This window comes from Montipora foliosa, chromosome 6, assembly GCF_036669935.1.
Source record: "Montipora foliosa isolate CH-2021 chromosome 6, ASM3666993v2, whole genome shotgun sequence".
Classification (NCBI taxonomy): Eukaryota; Metazoa; Cnidaria; class Anthozoa; order Scleractinia; family Acroporidae; genus Montipora; species Montipora foliosa.
Window position 1 is genome coordinate 58,733,997 of NC_090874.1, and position 19,587 is coordinate 58,753,583.

Genomic DNA, 19,587 nt, shown 5'->3' on the forward strand with positions numbered 1-19,587 from the left:
CACTACGCGGATACGAGAGTGGTAAGATTCTGATCTGAGGCTTGCACCTACGCCTCGTGAGCTTGTTTTGGGCCAAAGCTGTTTTCAGTTTTATCCACAATTTGAAAAACGTCTTCTCAAACTCATTAATAATTCATAAGCCAAAAACAAAAGGAATCACTACCGTGAAGGAAGTTTGGATATATGGACTTAATTACCATAAAATTTCGCCAACTTTGATCCCAAATATCTCTTAAAATACTGATTCCTTTGAGAAGAAATATCAAACACTCGGAAGAGTGTTTCATCAGATATCCAACCACCTCGCAATCCGTTAAAAAACTTGGCCTTCGGCCTCGTTTTTCAACTCGCTTCTGGGTGTTTGGATATCCGATGAAACACTCCTCCTGTTTGATATATTACTTCATTTCAACCCGAGCGTAGGATCTGACGGAAAAAGGGCGTGAACTGCTCGGAGTCTAAAAATACCACGATTTGAAAAATGATTCCTTAAACTGGGGCACCAGCTGTTCGCTCGTAATGATCGGATCCTAAGCACGTAGCCTTTCCTTGTGGGAAGGACGAAAATTCTTCCTCGTTTCTCATGAGCTAGACGCTTGAAGCAGGCAAGTTAGTTCAAGCGAAATTTTACGCCTCTTTTTCGTCAAACTGGCATTCGTTGGGTTTCGGGTGGCGTAAATCCTTTTGTATCTTCAAAAGAACGTTGTTTCAAAGCATGGGAACTACCTTACTTTTTCTTGTCGTGAAAAAGTGTTAAAAGGCCTTTGGATCCGAAAAGTTTTCGAGACTTTTTTGAGAAACGCGCTTGTGGTGTTTAAGCCTGTTTTTCACTAGCGACGCAAGCACAAGCGCGATTTCTTCCTTTCCATTGTGCTTGCGCTTTGTGCTTCCGTTCACTTGCGTCGTATGAAAACGAAACAAAGCATAAGCACAAGGAAATTTGCTACGTCTGGCCGTGTCGGACCAATAAGTTGCCAGCAACGAGACAATATGCTTCAAAGCGAAAATTCATCATTTTAATGAACCAGTCAAATTGAAGCTTCAACAGCCCCCCCCCCCCCCCCCCCCCCCGGCATTTGACTCCTTTTCCTGCCCGGGGGGAGGGTATTTGATCATTTTAGTCTTCCCGGGGGCGGGGCATTTGATCCCCATAAATCATGGCGGAGACAAACTTAGATGCATTCAAAGGTAAAGATTCCGCATTCGTGGCTGATTGGTTGAAAAGCAAAGGCCTACACAAACTTTGTTCAGTATTTGAGGGTATTAAGAACCAATTTATATTATCTTTGAATATTTAACAATTATTCTACGAGGGCGCGCTGGATATGAAATGATATATATAACCAACGAGGCGCGTAGCGCCGAGTTGGTTATGATCATTTCCTATCCAGCAAGCCCGAGTAGAATAATTGTTTTATTAAAAGCCCCAACATCACAACTCTTTTATGTTGAATTTATTTGGCCATTTTTTCTCGGAGCCGCAAAACTGTGTATTTGCTGCTGTGTTCATTGACCATATTTTGGTAGTGCAGGTATATGAGCTGATAACCTGTGTCCGGCGAGCCAATGAAAATGCTGGAAATGTGATATCCGTAGTTAAGTTTTTAATAAGTAAATATATTAAATTGTATTTACAATATAAACAGTTCAATGCAATACCGACGTAGCCGGATACGATTTATAGAGGTCAAAATTGCTTTGACCGACCCGGTGCATATAAATAATGGAATGAATGTATGGCCATGAAACTCCGTTAAACCAATGCATTCGGTTTATGAAAATCTGGTAATTTTTTCGGGGGTGTGGGCATATGATCACCTGAAATGGACCTATGATGAGGCATTTGAACAGCTTTTTGGCCTGGGAAGGGGGGAATTTGAACAGAAAAAAATTCCAAAAATTCAAATGCCCGGGGGGGGGGGGGGGGGTGTTGAAGCTTCACTTTGACTGGTACATAACGGCGCACGATGGCAAATTCAGTGTTCAATTTCTGTTTGAGACTCAACACAGTTCTTTCAAAACCAGTTCGTGTATAGATGTAGGAGTTGCCGAAAAAAAATGAAATGTTGATGGGAATATTCTTTAAAGGGCAACTTGCAAATCTTTACGACGCATCGTTAGCATGGTCGTAGATCTGTCCTTGTTTGTTCAAGAGGTCACGGTGGACAGCGCTTTCCACAGTGGTTAAGTCACAATCCCGCGGATTCGGTAAGTACGTCATGTATACCTTACTAAAGTGCACTCAATGTTGTTAAATTTTGAACAAGCCAGGTATGACGGTCTTTAACCCTTTCACCCCCGTGGAGTTCCCCATTGACGAGTAAAATCGTCTGGCGTTAGACAGAGTAAAATCTATAAGTGGCACTCTTGGGAGTGAAAGGGTTAATGGGGACATAGTTTTTGAGTGAATCTAGCTGTTGTTAACCCTTTCACCCCCGTGGGGTTCCCCATTGACGAGTAAAATCGTCTGGCGTTAGACAGAGTAAAATCTATAAGTGGCACTCTTGGGAGTGAAAGGGTTAATGGGGACATAGTTTTTGAGTGAATCTAGCTGTTGTTAACCCTTTCACCCCCGTGGGGTTCCCCATTGACGAGTAAAATCTATAAGTGGCACTCTTGGGAGTGAAAGGGTTAATATCGACTGAATACAGCCCAACTAATGTCAAAATAAACAATTAAAATACCTTATCGTTGTTACAGGGATATCTGTACAGGCTAACAGTACCAAAGTCATCCCCTGTAGCTAGTAACTGCTTTTTACGGGAGCGGTCAACAGAATTCACATCTGTACCGTCAGCACCTTCGGGCCAGATTCCTACAAGAGAAAACACATGGATAAACGAAAGATCAAACCCTCTAAATCTAAAAAAAAAAAGGCCGTTTTCGAGTTCACTATAGCCACGTCAGTTAAAACGTGATCCAGTCTTAATTTTTGGGATGGTTAAAATTAATCTAAAATTTCATTTCCTTAAGGGACGGTGCCTACTATTGTTATTGCGCATACTGTACGTTCTGCGCATCTCGAGATACGCGGATTTCCAATCGGTGATGCTTACTAACACTGGGATATTTTTGCGCGGTTTAAAACTATCCGGAGAAAGTAGATCTTAGTAAGTACTCTTAGTAACCAAAAAGAAAATTGGGGGTAACCATGCATTTTTGAGAGATAATTAATTAAGCTTCAATTTGAGAAAGAACGCCATGCATTGCTTTGTATTTTAAAGCTTTTTACAAATATTATTCATGAATTATCTTTGAAAAATGTGTGGTTACCCCCAATTTTCTTTTTGGATTTCAATAACACTTGTTAAGATCTACATTTCCTGCATATTCCTGCATAATCACACACCGGGGCAAAAATATCTTTAATTAGTAGGCAGCGCCCTTAATACAAAATATCGTGTCTTGATCTGCTCGCTATCAACAAATCACAATATGTTTTCCAACTGCCAAAAACTGATTAGAGTGAGAAAGTTGTGAAAAAATGAAAACACATGGGTCCATCCTGCATTTACAGTATCCTTACTGACTGAATTGCCTTCCACTTGTTTCAAGAAATTGTCTATTGTCAAACAGGTATCAGTTGCGTGGACTACGCGCAGAACACGCGAAAAAACCGGGTTTTGGATTAAAGGGGCTAGGTCACGCTATTTTACGTAATTTTGTTTAATTTTGTTAATTATGAGCTCTAAACGTCAATTGGCAGAGCAAGAGTCTTTCATTTGCAAAATCACGGCCACATAACAACTGAGAATGATTTTCCAGCTGTGTAAATGACATTTTGATATAGACTGATATACATTTGAAAAAAGGTGGGCCGACGTTTTTCAAATTTACCCAAATTCAATCCATTTCAATCCTCTCCAGTTTTGTCCATCCATGTCCCTTCTTGGCTTCCCTGTGTTTTGTTAGAGTTCTTCTATAGTTTTGAACAGTTATTTTGATATTTTAGTTAATTCTATGACCATTTGATCAGTGCTAAAATTGCCTAAAATTGCGTGACCTAGCTCCTTTAAGCATTCACCGCTCCTTCTTCATCGATTCCGTCGAGCGCGGAAACGGAGTATCACCGGATAAACTTGCAACGACGATTTTGTTTTGTTGTCCGAAAAAATCGTTCAACAAGGAACACGGTGCTGAAGTTTCTGGTTTCAGTTTCTGGCATAATGTTGCGCCGGAGTTTTCTATTTGGATTTAAAAGCTGACAAAATATTTGGACAAATATTTGGAAAATCAGTTTAGTTAATATGATGCATTATTTCTCGTGCAACGATGTTCCTCGAAAAATCGTCAGAGAAAGTTGTCACCTGCATGTAACACCATTCTTTGCAACGCGCGAAGAATGGCCGCGGGGATATCTTGGAGCCAGCTTTCGACGTCTCGATTTTTTGCTCCTCGTAGTTGACATCGTAACTTACCGATGACAGGGTAGCCTAACACACAATTGTGTGTATCCCACTCAGTATTGCGCAAACTCGCTGACTCTGTTAACTGTTCTCCTAGCATGGCGTCCCCTAGTGAAATAAAACACATCGAAGGACAAATGGTGTTTCCTTTAGCAACTACTTCATTGCTTTGAAGCAACAAAGATATTGGACCATAAGTGAGTATTTGTAGGTATGTGTTAGAAAAGTGAAATCAATGTTATTTCTCTTACAAAATAATAACTCGTAATCTGTAGAAGTGCTTTGAAGTCTTTCACCATCCTCGGACCAGTCCAAGTGGGTAACAGAGCTTGTGTGAGCCTACATAGGAAGAAAATATTTATTTCAACAAAGAAAGGAAAATCGTCCTTCAATCCGAGCACTATCAACAGTGAGCTTTTCATGCAACTAAGGTGGAAAGTTGCGTTCTTGTGAAACACGCGCTCATGTAATACGACATTGCATAAATTAAGGCATGATTTAAACGAACTAAAACAATTTATTTCTTAGTCCCTTTTCTCGTCTAAGAGGTCCTAAGCAAGCCCCAAAAAGGTGTTTTGTATGTAAAAAACCCAAGGAGTAGCTTACACCGATCAAAAGAGATGCTAGCGACCACACGAACCAACCACGACCCATAGGAAATACATGCAGCCGGTAACAACCGCGGGAAAGGAGTACTGTAATTTCTGGTTGGCTGAAATTGTAGCGGGATATTTCAGAGCGTGTTGAGTTGAAAACCAAAGTAATATACAAAATTACTTTCGACATTTCTATGGAAAAGCGCCCAATGGAACGTTCTTACCTTGCAGCGAGCTGTCAGCGAGACGGACTTCCCTTTATTAAGAAGTTCATAAATGTAAACATCATTATCGTGACAGCCCAGAGCAACACGAGTTCCATCTGAAAAAAAATAAAGAATAAATGCTCTGGCTGACGCTAACCAATCAGAGAAGACACAAACTTTAAAATACACCAATCAGGGCCGAGTTGCTTGAAACAAGGTTAGCCCTAACACTGGTTAAGGACGCTTGAACCAGTTTCAACGCTTCCAAGTGACGCTCTTATTAGAAGGATCGGCACTATAACGTTGTATCGTGTATTGGCATATTGTGGTACCAAATCAAACACGAATTATTGCTAAACAAGATACAGTCATTATTGTGACGTAATATGTCACCGTGGCAATGGGCAAGGCCTCTAAAAACACCCTTTATTTTGTCTTTAGTTGCTCATATCTCAAAAACGAACTCGGTGATCCCCAACTTTTATTTCTGAAAAGTAATCAGAAGGGTACGATGAAACTCTCTGCAAAGTTTTAAAAAATTCTGTCTTGTGGATTCAGAGCCACCTTAATTTTGTGATTTTTTTAAGGTAGCTCTGAATTCTCTGGACAGAAAATTTTTAAACTTTGCCGCAAGGCAAGCGCCCTAACCACTGGGCCACATTGCCTCCTCTAGGTTGACACAATAGCCAATAGCCAATAGCCCTGATCTCAAACGATAGAAAAATCAAGGCTAATCTCTCTGTTTTATTCTTAACACAACCATAAAATTGAACAACAAAACTGTCTGTCTGTGTGTCAATGTATCATATATCATACGTTACAGTTAAAACCGCATAAATTAAACAATAACAAACAGGAATTACAAATACCATTCCGGAACAAAATCTTCAGCACTTTACCTGGTGAAAACTGAATTTCTGATATTTTTTCTGGTGGTTCAGAGCTGCGCACTAGGATGGAATCCCCGGTTAATGCGTTCAACAGCGCCCACCTGACGGAAAAGCATTTGTTTACCATTTATTCGAAAATGTCATAGTTTTCCAATTGATGGTTCGCATCTGACGTCACGGTAACCATGTTGGTGTACAGAACAATGCATTAAAATGTCTTTTGGGAATTTGACTCTATTATTATGCAAAACTTGTGGGGTCATTTTCTATTGTTTTGTACACCAGCATGGCCGTCTCATCACGTGGATGCAAACCAAGAATTGATCTGTTAATGAGAAGGAAGTCTCTGCTGAAGACGAGGTCACGTTTGTTTGACGTCGGTACCATTGTGAGATAAATGAAAGTTAGTGATGTGCTCTTCATGATCAGGGACAAAAACAACTTCATGAAGAATTTTTTAGTGGGGTTGACGAGGGAATTAATTTTTTTTGTGCTCACGTTAACATTCAAACATTTCGCACGTTCGAAGTTAAGGCCCGTGCAAACGCTCGCAACATTGTTGGCCAACAAGACGCAACATTGTTGGGCCCAACATGTTGCGAGCGTTTGCACACATGTTGTGTGTTGTTGCGTGTTGTTGCGACTTGTTGGATGAAGTTTGAAACTGGTCAAACTTCATCCAACAAGTCGCAACAACACGCAACAACACACAACATGTGTGCAAACGCTCGCAACATGTTGGGCCCAAACAATGTTGCGTCTTGTTGGCCAACAATGTTGCGAGCGTTTGCACGGGCCTTTATACGTTTTTGTTTAGAGATTCACTTTTTTTCAATGAGTCGTTTTCACGTTTCATCATCGCCGTCACGTTGATGGGCGAGAATTTGCTTCTTTTGTTCGTCCACCAGCATTTGCAATGGTCACACCACTGCCACCTGCGGTCTCAACAGATTGGTTGCAAACTCTCTATTGGGATATTCACCCGTGGTTCTTGAAGCCAACAGCTACCAAACCGCCGTCGGGGTGGAATGCGAAAGATTGAATCGCGGAGCCCTGCAAAAATACGTCAATGGAAATGTAAATGCTTGGTGTTTGGTGTGAATGTAGTTATTTATCACGCAAGTTCACAGGCACTCTAATCGACCACTTTCATAAATGGCGACCTACTTGACATTCTTTTATTTTTTTGTGTGTGTTTGAGGCGTACAGGCAGCCCCCCCCCCCCCCCCCCAATAGGGTGAGCGCAATGCCTCCTGGACTTAACAACTAATCCCACACCGTCATTCTTTTGTATTTATGCTAATTAGACCACTGCACTCATTTTGAAACAAATATTGTTTTGAAATTTGCTCGTCGTAACGAGGCTAGAAAGGCTTATTAGAAGAGTATTTTATTTGGTCGCCATTTATGGTAGAGGTCTATAAGAAAATCCAACCCCGTAAACAATCGTCTTGTTCTCAGAAGCATTTCAGCCCGTAATTGTCCTCTGTATTCAGTTCCACCTGCTTGGCCTGTACAAAACTATATACTATGCAAAGTCACTTCGCTTTGGTAATATGATCCCTTGGGATTGTCTTCTTTGGGTTATAAAGGGAAGTTATACACCTTATTCCGAAAAGGCCGCCATTTTAGTATTTTTCTGTTTAAGCGCAAATTGGCCTTTTTGGCCCCGTTCCAGGTTAAATTTCTTTTTCAATTTTAAGTTTGAAAGCGAGGCCAATAGGGCCAATTTGCAAGGAAACAAAAGAATACTAAAAAGGCGGCCATTTTGGAATAAGGTGTATGCCACACTCCTTGACTGTGTCAAAGATGGAGATCTACTCGTACGCTGTGCACCGGCTATTTTCAAAAAACTTAAACACAAGGCAGCGTATGGTAAGGCATTTTCCGTTTTAACTTGCTTGATGCCACCACAGCTGCATTGCGGGTGACTTCGCTCTTCGTCAGTGTACAGTCATAAAGTCGGAGTCAAATTTATGAAAGAAAACACTGCTCCAGAATACGAAAAAGACACTAAAGGTGCATTCGATTGACCCTTTCCCGGAATCAGAATAAGTGGAGTGATGATTTAAAACAGCATGTCTGGCCTTTTGAAGCCACAAGGATAATAGATATATCGATATGTTCAAAATAGCATTTTTGGTGTTTGACAATTTTAATGTGAATCTCCAGATAAACGAAGGATTCAACTTCTATTCCATGTATTTCTATTCCGGAATGCGGTCAATCGAACGTACACTGAGAGAAATCGCCTGCGCTTACTCTTTTGAGCACTCACCAATTTATTGTTGGTCCATATAACCCTGTGGTGATCAGCATTCCACAGCCGAACTGCTTTGTCGCTTCCACCCGTCACAAACATCGGAGAGGTGGGATGAGCTGCAAGACCCCGCAAATCTTGACAGTGACCCTAAAACAAACAAAAAAACAACAAGGTACTCGTTTCTTGTGAACATCTGACAGCTTAACAAGAAAGCATATCATATCCAGGGTTGTGTGTGAATCTTTCAGAAATGGCGGCCAGTTTATTGTTGTCTTTTGCTGGTGTTTATGTCAATTAGACCTAATGCTCTCAATTTGGAACAAATGGTCTTTTGAATTTAAAACATCGTAGCGACGCTAACATGCAAGGCTTATTAGCATCAAAACAAAATACTTTTTTTTAACCCCCATTATGAAAGAGGTCTTTTGCAAAAAGTGATCACAGTCAACTTAAATGGATGAAGGGTTAACTGAAAGTCAATTATCCTTCACCTACATGTACCAGGCTTTTTAGGACTTCTGAGGGACTTCACCAGACTACTTACTAAACGTAGAGCGAATCGTACCCTAGGTTTACACCTAACGTAACAGTCGCCATTTTTTCGCAAACTGAATCCTTCGGGAATCACATCCCACCCTTGTGAAAACAATTTCCTTTTGTTTTAACTATAAAACATTGATTCTGATCTCGAAGGTGCAAACCAAGAATTAAGTTCTAAAAAGGTGCCCTCCTCCAGAAGATAGATATGGGTTGGCCATGAGCTCTTTGTTAATTTGAAAAATTTCCATTGACCTCTTTTTCCATTGTGAGTTGGGGAAACTAAAAAATAAAAAAACCAGACTGCTCCTTTGGGGGAGTCGAACCCAGGACCATCCGATTACTAATTCGGATGCTATACCAGGTTTGTTGGTATGTAGGTTGTTAAAAAAAAACTACGCTGACCTGTATAACAGACTTAGCCACCGCTCCTTTAAGGGGAGAGGTTATGTCCGTATTCAGTGATGCAACCCAAATGTGATTGTCCACTGTGCCAATATAAAGTTGGTTTCCAGTCCCCAAGGCGAGAGAGCGGACTCCACTGACGTCTCTGGGAAGCTACGGGATAAAACAATGAGAAACAAAGACTGGCTCATTGTCCTTTTAAATATTGATCGGAAACTCGCGTAAACCACCTCCCCTCCCCCCCCCCCCCCCCCCCCCCAAAAAAAAAAAAAAAAAAAAGGAAAAGAACGAAATGAACGGTATTGCACATAAATATCCGCAAATAATTACCTTTAACTCAACATTGGTTGGTATTAATTTGGGCCTTCTGTACCAGGCTCTTACAGCGGATTCACCACCTCCCCCAGATAGGACGATATCATTTGAAAGGACAAGAAGAGCGTAGACTGAGTCCTTTGAGAAAGAGAGAATGTAATTCCATTACCTTCTTTATTCGCTAATAAATTAGCAAGTAGATGAAGAATATATTTGAGTCAGACTTTGAACTTGAATGTATTGCAAGTTTTGAAAAAAATAGATCCCAGACACAAAGATTTATACGTCAGGGACTTACATACACCTTAGACTATAACGACAAAGAATTTCGACTTCTCTACTCACAGAATGAGCGTTCCTAATGCCAAGTTCCTCGGAAATCTGGCTAGACTCTGCCGAAAAATAAAAACCAAATGTAAGGTAAGAATAAAAGTGGATTAAGATTGAGACAAAGGCTGCCATTCCCCTCACAAAAAACGCCATACTTGGAACAGGAAAGATGGTCTGTCCCGTAAGAATCTCTTTCAAACCCCATTGTTTATCGATCTGGGACTGTGGCACAAATAAGCCTAAATAATGTAAACGTATCGATTTTTTGAGAGAATGCCCACTTAGCTGTGTTAAGAAATATATAGAAAATAGATAAAAGATGGTTCCTGAATACTAAAGAGGAACTCCACGAAAAGTTTCAGGAACCACACGAGTCTCAGTCGACTGTCTCGCGCGCATAATTTTTCTGTCTTTCGCGAGTTTTAGCTGTCAAAGGTGCTTTGCTTTCCTTTACACAGAAACTACTACAAGCACTCCAAGCGAAGGTCGAGTGCACAAACCTTCAGGCCACACACATATACTGCCATCCGTGTCCCCCGTAAGAACGTCACCGTTTACTGAAAAGGCGATGCACGACACGTACTTTGGTCTGTGATTTTTCTGAAAAAGTGAAAACAGAAACTGGTTTTCGCATGCACAGAAGGGTAAGCAGTAGGAAAGATGTAAATGCATGCTTCACGAGCGAAAACGCCAAGGATCAAATCCGTTCCACTTTTACTTATGCTTGTGTTAATTCTTGTCGGATTGGTCAACCGTGAGACCGAGTGCTCGTGAATTTCAAGCACGAACGAACAAAAAGCACGAATACCGAATCTCTAGTGAGGTGTAAGGCGGCCTGCATAGGGGTGGGTGCACGCGAGTGGATTGCTAAAGACAACACCGTTGCGCGAGAAGAGAGCGTCCAGAACCAGTCTCTAATCTCATTAGTTTGTCACATGTGTTTTCCACCTAGTTCGCTAGTCCGCAAATGTTTATAGTTCCGTGAAAGAGCCTTGCCAAAGTCGACACTTTGTTTTAAAACTTACGTTGAGTCTTCCCCTGGACTGCTTTAATTTGTTGTCGTCCAGTTCCCAGAATGTGACGTGCTGTTTGCCACAGGTGACAAACTGGTGACTGTCAAACGGCGAGAAACTGACGGCCAGTACCTGATCCATGTTACCCTGGCAACGAGATAAACAACCGTTGAGCGAAGGGTACACAAAAATTGCAAAATGGAAAACTGTGAGGTCAAGAACAACAATGACCGTATCCCTACCCTCGCTGAGGCTAGTTTTTTATTTCGTGCCCAGTCCCACACAGTCACCGTATGGTATTCATTGTCTTCCACTGATGCAAGATATGAACCCTGGCTTTTCTGAAACGTTAAACAATAAAATTAACAAATCGAAAGTGGTTCAGCGCTGTCTGTACTCTTATCGACAAGGATATTCGTCATCACAGTTGAAAACGAGCTCAAATAGGAATCAGCATTTACCTAGCCAAGGCCGCTGGCATGTGGGATGGCCAGAAGCGGAATGCGCTTCACAAATTGTAAGATATATTTACATTTTCTCTGTCCTTGTGTGGGCCCATTTCCATTAGTAGGGCAAACGCTCACATGGTTCATATGGGGTAGAAACTTAGCAATTCACATTGCACTATAACCAGTTAAGTCTGTTCAAATATAAGTGCGACACGGCCAACGTTCAGCAAAAAAAACGTAATCCCTCCCTATATTTACATATACTTGTGTTTTACCCTAATTACCTGGCCCTAGGTATCGAGGACTCTTAAGTGCTAAAGTGAAATTCTGTCCGGCTAGTAAATCAACAGATCATGTCGAAATGCAAATTTTCCGATATTGTGCAAGGTCACGAGTTTCAATTTAACAAGGCGGTCCGCGATTCCTTCGTGAGTGAATTCCATGGCTGGAATAGGAGTATGTGGAAAAGACTTCTGAAATAAAAAGCAGAACTTCTTTCCTCCCACAACATCCCCCTCCCCCCCCCCCCCCCCTCCAAAAAAAAAAAAAAAAAAAAGAAAAGGCTTCCTACGGGGTTTTTCCTCTTGGGAAATAAAGAAATTCAAAGAAATGAAGTGGGATAAATTCACATTTATTTACCTTGTTCGAAAACGCCAATGCAAAGATGGCATCTTCAAAGTAATCCAAGCCAATCACAGAAATGGTGTCCAAAGAGTTGGAATCCCATATTCGGATATGAGACTGAAATGACAAGGAAAAACGAAATTGGATGAACTCGTGATAAGACTGTACTTGTGCGTGATACGATCAGTCATTTATTGAAAGGTGTTCTGTTAAGCTGATCAGTGGTGGCTGGGAATCCAACCCGGGCCACGTCGGTGGGAGGCGAGTGCTCTCACCACTGCGCATGCCTTGCACTCTCTCTTGCATCTCATTAGGGAGCTTAAGCACGCGACGCTTTTGAGATGCGGACAGCAACCGGAAGTAAGCTGTTTTCTCTTTTAACTTGTCTTCACACAAGCACATTTACATTGGTAGGCATCTTTTCGCCATTACAGATAATTAGTATAAAAATCTGGGAGACACCACTGTCCTGTCACGCGAAATGTTCTCTTCCGGTTGCCGTTCATGTCTCAAAAACGTACGTACTTAAACTAACCGGGAGAGAAGGTACTTAGCAATGTAAATGTGGTTGTGTGAAGACAAGTTAAAAGGGAAAACAGCTCACTTCCGGTTGCCGTCCGCCTCTCAAAAACGCGCGTGCTTAAGCTCCCTATTATACCGTGATCCCTGACATCAGTGAATAAAAGAATCCCAGTGTTAGTGATGCTTACCTTACCCTCGTTACCACGTCCTTTGACTTGACCCGATGCTATTTTTACTCCATCAGGATGCACACACAGACTAAAGTAAAAAATAGTAACACGTAAAAAAATGCTATAAGGTAAAAAGGTCCGCTACGAGCCTAGAAGGTCCACCAAGCCGGCACTTATCTCCGGTTTCTATAGCATGAAGCGACTAGGAGTATTTCTACTCCCCCATGGATGGGATGCTAATCCATCGCAGGGTTACCCCCAGCATTAAATTCACCGGTACCCATTTATACACCAGGGTGGAGAGAGGCACCGTGAAAGTAAAGTGTATTGCCCAAGAACACAACATAATGTCCCCGGCCAGGACCCGAACCCGGACCACTCGATCCGGAGTCGAGCACACTGACCATGAGGCCACCGCGCCTCCCAAAAAAAAATGCTATACGCGTTACCTTTGGTTATGTCATGTGTTAAAACACTCGAAAATTAAGAAAAGGAAAATAGTTCTAATTAAAGTTGACCAAAAGGGGTCAATAGAGCGGTTTTCAATTGAGTGTCGAAAGTAATTAGTTAATTACTTTGGTTTATAATTACTTCAGTCAGTGATTGGTTCAAAGTTCTCGCACCACTTTTTCAACCAATCAGAAGTGAAACCAAAACCAATTGTGGCTCGCGCGTGCACATTTTCCCGCGCTTTGTGTCGGCTACGTCTAATTACTTCGAGTTTTGATTGGTTTACTGGATTGTCTCCGTCCTTTTTGATTGGCCAAAGTAATTACTTTGGTTTTGGTTTTACGACACTCATTCGAAAACCGCTCTATCAGGCTATTAGTAACACACTTAAATCAGTTCTAATACTGGCAAGTTGATGGAGGCCACGATATTTTATAATAGCTGCTCTGAATACAATGACCAAATTTTAAAAAAAACACATTGTAATGCATGAAAAAGTCAGAAGTCATTTCTTGACATCGTAGATGAAGAGACGATTCCAATAGGCCATTTCCGAGTTTATGTCTGCCTCCTCTTCAAAGCGAGTCCAAGCGCGAAGTTGTTGTGATGGTAATTAGTTCTACTTTACATATGAATGAAAACTAATTTTCATAACAAAAACTTCGCACTTAGACTCGCTTTGAAGAGGAACTCGGAAATGGCCTATTTTAACAGTGTTTAAAGTTGAATTCTGCAATTTGACCAAAAATCGGGATTAACCTTTAGTTAGCTTATCTAATCTTACTTTTTGCCAAATATTAAATGTGCATGTAACTGAGTTTGACGTTCATTGACCTTCGTTACCCCAAGACCCTTTTCTGGCAGTGGGTTGCGTCATAGCAGCTTATCAGAATGTACCTTCTGACGTCATCAGTGTGCTGAGTGTAGTGTCGTTGATGGTGATTTTCCTCGTCATAAATGACAACCACCGCTGCGATGAAGTAAATGATCTCCCCTGAACGAAGGACATGCAAATTACTACGACAGTCTCTTCCTCGGTAGCCATACCTAAGAAAAGACAAACAAATGCATCAATAAGGTCTGATTCAATCTGTGTGACTATCTACATATATGGAAAACATATTTTTCCCTGTCCTCTAAATTTCGATTTTACAGCTGCGCAAAAATTGGTACAGCTAAAAGTTACTTGTTCCATTACCAAGCAAGAAAATGGAAATAAATATTTACATACTGCTTTCTAAAGTACGCAGATGCGAAGCACTTCTTGATGAAAATGGGCAAAGTTTGCAAGAGCAGGAAGTATTGTGTAAATAACAAACATTTGACCACTCCTGCTCTCACAACTCGGTCGGAGTCGTAAGAGCAAGTGAGTTTACGAATGATGGCACGCGATGGTGTACACAGGAAATTTCCCGCCAGTGGTAAAACTCAATTTGTTAACAGGGACCTTTAGATCGGAGGACTAGGACGAATAACAGTTTTCCGTTCTGAGCACGCGCACTTCGAAAAATGTCGGCCTCCGAACCTTATGCGCATGCTCACTACGAGAAACTCGTAGTCGCCCTTGTTTTCCGATCTAAACGGGTCCCTAATGAAAGATTCTGGTGCCTCGTAGGGTTTAGGCTCGATTGACCAGCCTTTTTGTGCGCCCGCTTTCCTCCGCGCATACCACGGCTGGATCAATGGTCCAGCCAATTGTATATTCCATCAATCAGAAAGTCGCCTGCCTGCCAAGTACAAAATACAATTGTGACGGGTGCTACATGTACGCCACGGACAAACGACGTGGAGCAGTGATCCAGCCGTTCGTTAGGAGGAGGATGTTATAGCCGCACTCCCAACACGGCTAGAAATAGAGCCTACGTAGGTTGTGAAGATGAAAACTGTTCTAATCTTCCCCGGTAATCTTCATAGCTTAAATGCAAAACTTCAGGGAAACCAGAGCGCGTGTTTCACATAATTATATCTAAAAAGTGATTTATTAGCAAAAACCATCAAATCCGAAAAACCCAGATATTCCGTAATGGAACTGCGACCGACTGACTAACCAGCGGTTCTTGAGCTAGACGAGCTGACGAATCACTGACGAATGATATATGCAAGCTGGATTTCTCACTTTTACAGAAACGCTATTGATGAACTGGTCGAATAACTGCAATCATTGTAGTTTGATTGTTACATACAGTGTTTTGACTTTTGGGCAGATTCCTGCGTTATGGCGTCTCGTTTGAAAGTCAAAAATTAGCAAGGGACCTGAATTGTCACCTACTGAAACTGAAAAGGGCCGATAAGTTACACACACGCATTCATTTCACCAGTCTGAAACAACTATTAACGGTAGAAAGAAAGGCCTTCATCTGACTTACAACCGAGGTGGACTAGGCTAAAGGCATCGCTTACGTACTTACACCCACTCCAACTCTAGTCTCTCATCAGGGGGGTGAGATGGCAGTTCCATGTCCAGGTACTCATCAGGTGGGTACAAGTATATATTGCGACGTCGCAAAGACAGCTTAATGGGATCGGGTTCTGGGTGGGAAAAAAGAGTTGTATAACATAATTTAATGGTGAAATTTTAGAATCACAAGGGTCTACAACGGGAATGGCGATGCTTTGCATAGCTTTGGAGGAAGTGATATCGACATCTATGGGGCGTAAGAAAAGCCCACAATAGAGGTGCCATGGAAACGTTTCACGCTCCGCCGAAATAAGAGGTATTAATCTTCTAAAGGGGAGAGAGTCATTCATGCATGGGATACTCCAGACCCATCTAACCATACTCTACTCTGTGATTAATTCCCGATTCACACCAACTAAACACGTTTAATTAAACCAGGTTTAAGAAAATAAAAAATGAGCAACGGAAGGCTGAAAGACTACATTTAACGTAGGGTTCATGTAAGTTCTAATGTGTGTCTTGATTGTGTTGAATTTGGAGTCTACATTATGTCAGGTAGTAACTTGTATCAAGAAAACAAGTTTAAACCATGTTTAACTAAACAGCTTTAATTTAAACGTGTTTAAGCTTTGGTGTGAATGCGGTATAAGTCAGCTTAAGCCACAGAGCAGCATGACATCCGTTTTGTGTGTGTGTTCAGTCTGTCGTTTAGCGAGAATTTCTCTGAATGTTTGTTTGACTCTGAAGATGGCTTCCGCTCAGGTTGTCGAAACGTCAGTCAATGTCATCTCAAACAGTCCTTCTCAGGACTACACTCACACGGACGATCGAACGATGAAAAAACTAAAATTCACTCATTCATTGCACTTGCACGCACTTAAATATCCGCTGGACACAATTTCGTCAAAGGCCCGCCTTTTCAAATTATTGACCTAACAATTGACGTTCTTTAACGTTTTGCGAGATTTAACGATAACTTAAAAAAAATTGCAAAAAAGAATCAGTGTGGTCCCTCAAGTCCAGAGCGAAAATTTTATCAGTATCTTTCAATTTACAGTGCTGTTCATACAGTCATGTAGCTTACATTTTAATATTCTGTAATATTGCAGTTATTGTCAGAAAATTGTTTTCGCCTATAAAAGTAAGGTACAGATATATTATTAAGTTTTAAATTTCTTATTGCATTCTATGCTACCTTTATCACTTTTGTATGCTTTAAATTGGCTTTCACTCTGTTTATGAATGGATTGCCTTCCTTTGTCACCTAAATATTTGAATTATTAATTGTAATATATATGTATATAATTTATTTAAAATACATTTGCATGGTTTAATTTTTATTATTGACTGTGAAGTTCTCATTTTATGCAATTCACATTTTAAAAGTTTAATACTAAATGACATGTAACATATGCGTGCAAATTATGAGTGACGAAATGCATATAGTCAAGCAAAGAGTTAATTAATCTCCAAAACACAAAAGAAACTACGGGGCAGCTGGAAATGGCAGAGGAAAACTCCTGGAAATAGGTTAATAAAAATTATGGAGAAATGGGTGGATCAACACCTCCCCATTTTTCGATTCCTATTAGCCTGTTCCATGCGTTCAGTTAGTAAACCCAGTGAAAGATGGAAGGGGGTCCTTAAAGCCCCTCTCCATCTTTCAACATGTTTAAGAACAGTACACCTGAAAGAGGCTAGATTGCCATGTGGTCTAAACTTGTGTTTTAATTTATGACAAATTATGACAACATCTTAAGTGACTGGTTTGCAAGAAACTTACAGGCAATTAGGAGTAAGTTTAAACTCAGTCAATGACAAGAAGCAAGTTTACTCACTCTGTCACCTAATAAGAGGTGTACTTATAGGTTTCACTCTGTCTGATGTCAGACATTTCACTTGTCAATGGGGAACCCTTTAGGGATGAAAGAACTAACAACATCATTCTATGTCTTGTCAAAAACATGACACTTTTAACCCTCTTCCTCCTGAGAGGGGCCACAGAGATTTTTAAGTTTAGTATATATCTAACACCAGACTGTTTTCCTCATCAATAGGGAACCTCTTACAGGGCAAAAGGGTTAAAAGAAATCCTTTCAAAGAGAGTATCAAGTATTTATGAGTCAATGAATCAATGAGTCATGAGTCAATGAGTCAATGAGTTAGTGCAGTTACCCTAACCCATAAAATGAAAGCTAAAATTTCAGAGAGTGCTTAGGCCTAATAACTGAAACGAGGGCTTGGGCTTAATGAATAAATTATTGCTATATTGACTGTGAGTCTCATTGACTCATGACTCATGACTCATTGACTCATTGACCATTTGATTCATAAATCATGGGACCTCTTTCAAAGAAGACTGCACCTGAGCTGGTTTGTGTTTCAGTGCTAACAGTCTTGCTTTGGTGTTGTTCACTGACAGCGGCAGTCCCGCCGTGATTTCTGTTTGTCAGCCTACCATCTGAAGAGCTCAGAGAATTTCCCAATGCAGCCACAGACACAGCTTTTTCAAGGAATTTTGAAAACTCTCTCAAACTGCAACATGAAATGTTGATCGAGATTAAAAACAGACAAATAGCTTGAAATGAGGGTTAGAGAGATTGTCGTACTTTACTAACTTGGATTAAAGCAAGTTAAGCACTTGCAATCAAACCTGCAAAAAATGCAGGTTTGAACAGGATTAAAACCCATGACTGAAAAATTGCACTGCACATTCTCTACCAACTGAGGTTATAAGCCAGCTGGGAATCAGTCAAATAATTTGCCACCTTCAGTTATATCATTTCCATTCCCCAGTTCAAATAATTATATGACATTTCTTATTGGCAGGTACAAAAGTCGGACCAGATCAACTCGGATTGCTCACCTTGGATCAAGCAAATATTGACAGTTTTGTATTAAAACTAAAACTATTCAACTAGCACCAATTTCACCAAGGTTAGCTAAAGATTAGGGCTAGGGTTATTTCTTGACAAATCATAGTTGAGCCTTATAATTTAATTTTTTCAAGGGACTATCTGAGGTGAGCATTCCAAGTTGATCTGGTCTGACTTTTGCACCTCAACAGCCTCACTGATTATATCTAACATAAGACAAACAGCAATGGACACTAAATTTACTTTGATTCATAGCCACTTGCTTTGGAAAAAAGCAAGATGATCAGCAAAAGCTGCAAGCGATTTTCGTAAGGCAGCTCTCCAGGCACTTTCTATTAAATAGATACAGTGTATCTTTACACAAAAATTTTTCAATACACTGTATGTTGCCTTTAAAATACATCTTCTAAACAGTTCTAACAATGATCAAAATGACAGCTGATACATAATATGATTCATGACAACAATGGCAATTTTATCAAAATTAATGTTTTCACTTTGATAAACTTACTTCACCCAGCCATCTCCATCAACATCAAACCTCATAAGCAGCTTCTCTAGCAACGATCGACTGATGGGAAGATTGTGCCGTTTACACAGCATCTTCAGCTAATAATGAAAACCAAGTGGTTCAAAAAATGTTCATTCCAATCAAACATACCGGTAGATGAAAAAGTCATCCCACATTATAATTTATTAAAGAGTATTAGCTGTAATAATAATAATAATAATAATAATAATAATAATAATAATAATAATAATTATTATTATTATTATTATTAGTATTATTATTAGTATTATTGCTCTTCTAATTTCCATGACAACATCAACATAGACTGAAGCCTGGACCCTGGCAAATAAGCAAATGAAGTAGAAGAAATTTGTTATTGCAGCCATGATATGCACAGTTTATGAAGAAGGTTGATGGGTTAGTGTAATTTCAAAGACAATTTAAGTCAAATCAAATCATTTTACAGAAAATCAAGTGAGTGCTCTTTATACCACTACATTAACCCTGCCCCTACTGTTACAGCTCACATCAATCATCTTGCTGAGTTGTGACAGCACTCTAATAACAGGAATATTAAAACCCAGACCCCAAAAACAGATGTGGATATTACTTATTTTAAGACCAGT

The 19,587-nt window shown here is 40.4% G+C and overlaps 1 protein-coding gene across 3 annotated transcripts in view; it reads right to left on the reverse strand.

Annotated features, from left to right (window-relative positions):
* Positions 1 to 19,587, reverse strand: part of LOC138007940 (echinoderm microtubule-associated protein-like 2) — a 28,702-nt gene that overhangs the window by 1,920 nt on the left and 7,195 nt on the right. Inside the window, exons 5-24 of one of the 3 annotated variants that reach the window (XM_068855073.1) lie at positions 18,962 to 19,059; positions 17,940 to 18,109; positions 16,770 to 16,838; positions 15,585 to 15,705; positions 14,074 to 14,223; positions 12,745 to 12,814; positions 12,050 to 12,151; positions 11,204 to 11,302; positions 10,974 to 11,108; positions 10,449 to 10,548; positions 9,964 to 10,010; positions 9,634 to 9,756; positions 9,304 to 9,456; positions 8,377 to 8,508; positions 7,081 to 7,151; positions 6,108 to 6,199; positions 5,227 to 5,324; positions 4,658 to 4,745; positions 4,419 to 4,514; positions 2,685 to 2,815 (exon numbers count right to left, since the gene is read on the reverse strand). In XM_068855073.1, the coding sequence (XP_068711174.1) occupies positions 2,685 to 2,815; positions 4,419 to 4,514; positions 4,658 to 4,745; positions 5,227 to 5,324; positions 6,108 to 6,199; positions 7,081 to 7,151; positions 8,377 to 8,508; positions 9,304 to 9,456; positions 9,634 to 9,756; positions 9,964 to 10,010; positions 10,449 to 10,548; positions 10,974 to 11,108; positions 11,204 to 11,302; positions 12,050 to 12,151; positions 12,745 to 12,814; positions 14,074 to 14,223; positions 15,585 to 15,705; positions 16,770 to 16,838; positions 17,940 to 18,109; positions 18,962 to 19,059 (2,145 nt within the window). The remainder of the gene's footprint in view (positions 1 to 2,684; positions 2,816 to 4,418; positions 4,515 to 4,657; positions 4,746 to 5,226; positions 5,325 to 6,107; positions 6,200 to 7,080; positions 7,152 to 8,376; positions 8,509 to 9,303; positions 9,457 to 9,633; positions 9,757 to 9,963; positions 10,011 to 10,448; positions 10,549 to 10,973; positions 11,109 to 11,203; positions 11,303 to 12,049; positions 12,152 to 12,744; positions 12,815 to 14,073; positions 14,224 to 15,584; positions 15,706 to 16,769; positions 16,839 to 17,939; positions 18,110 to 18,961; positions 19,060 to 19,587) is intronic. The other 2 variants (XM_068855074.1, XR_011124138.1) reach the window with 2 other exon arrangements.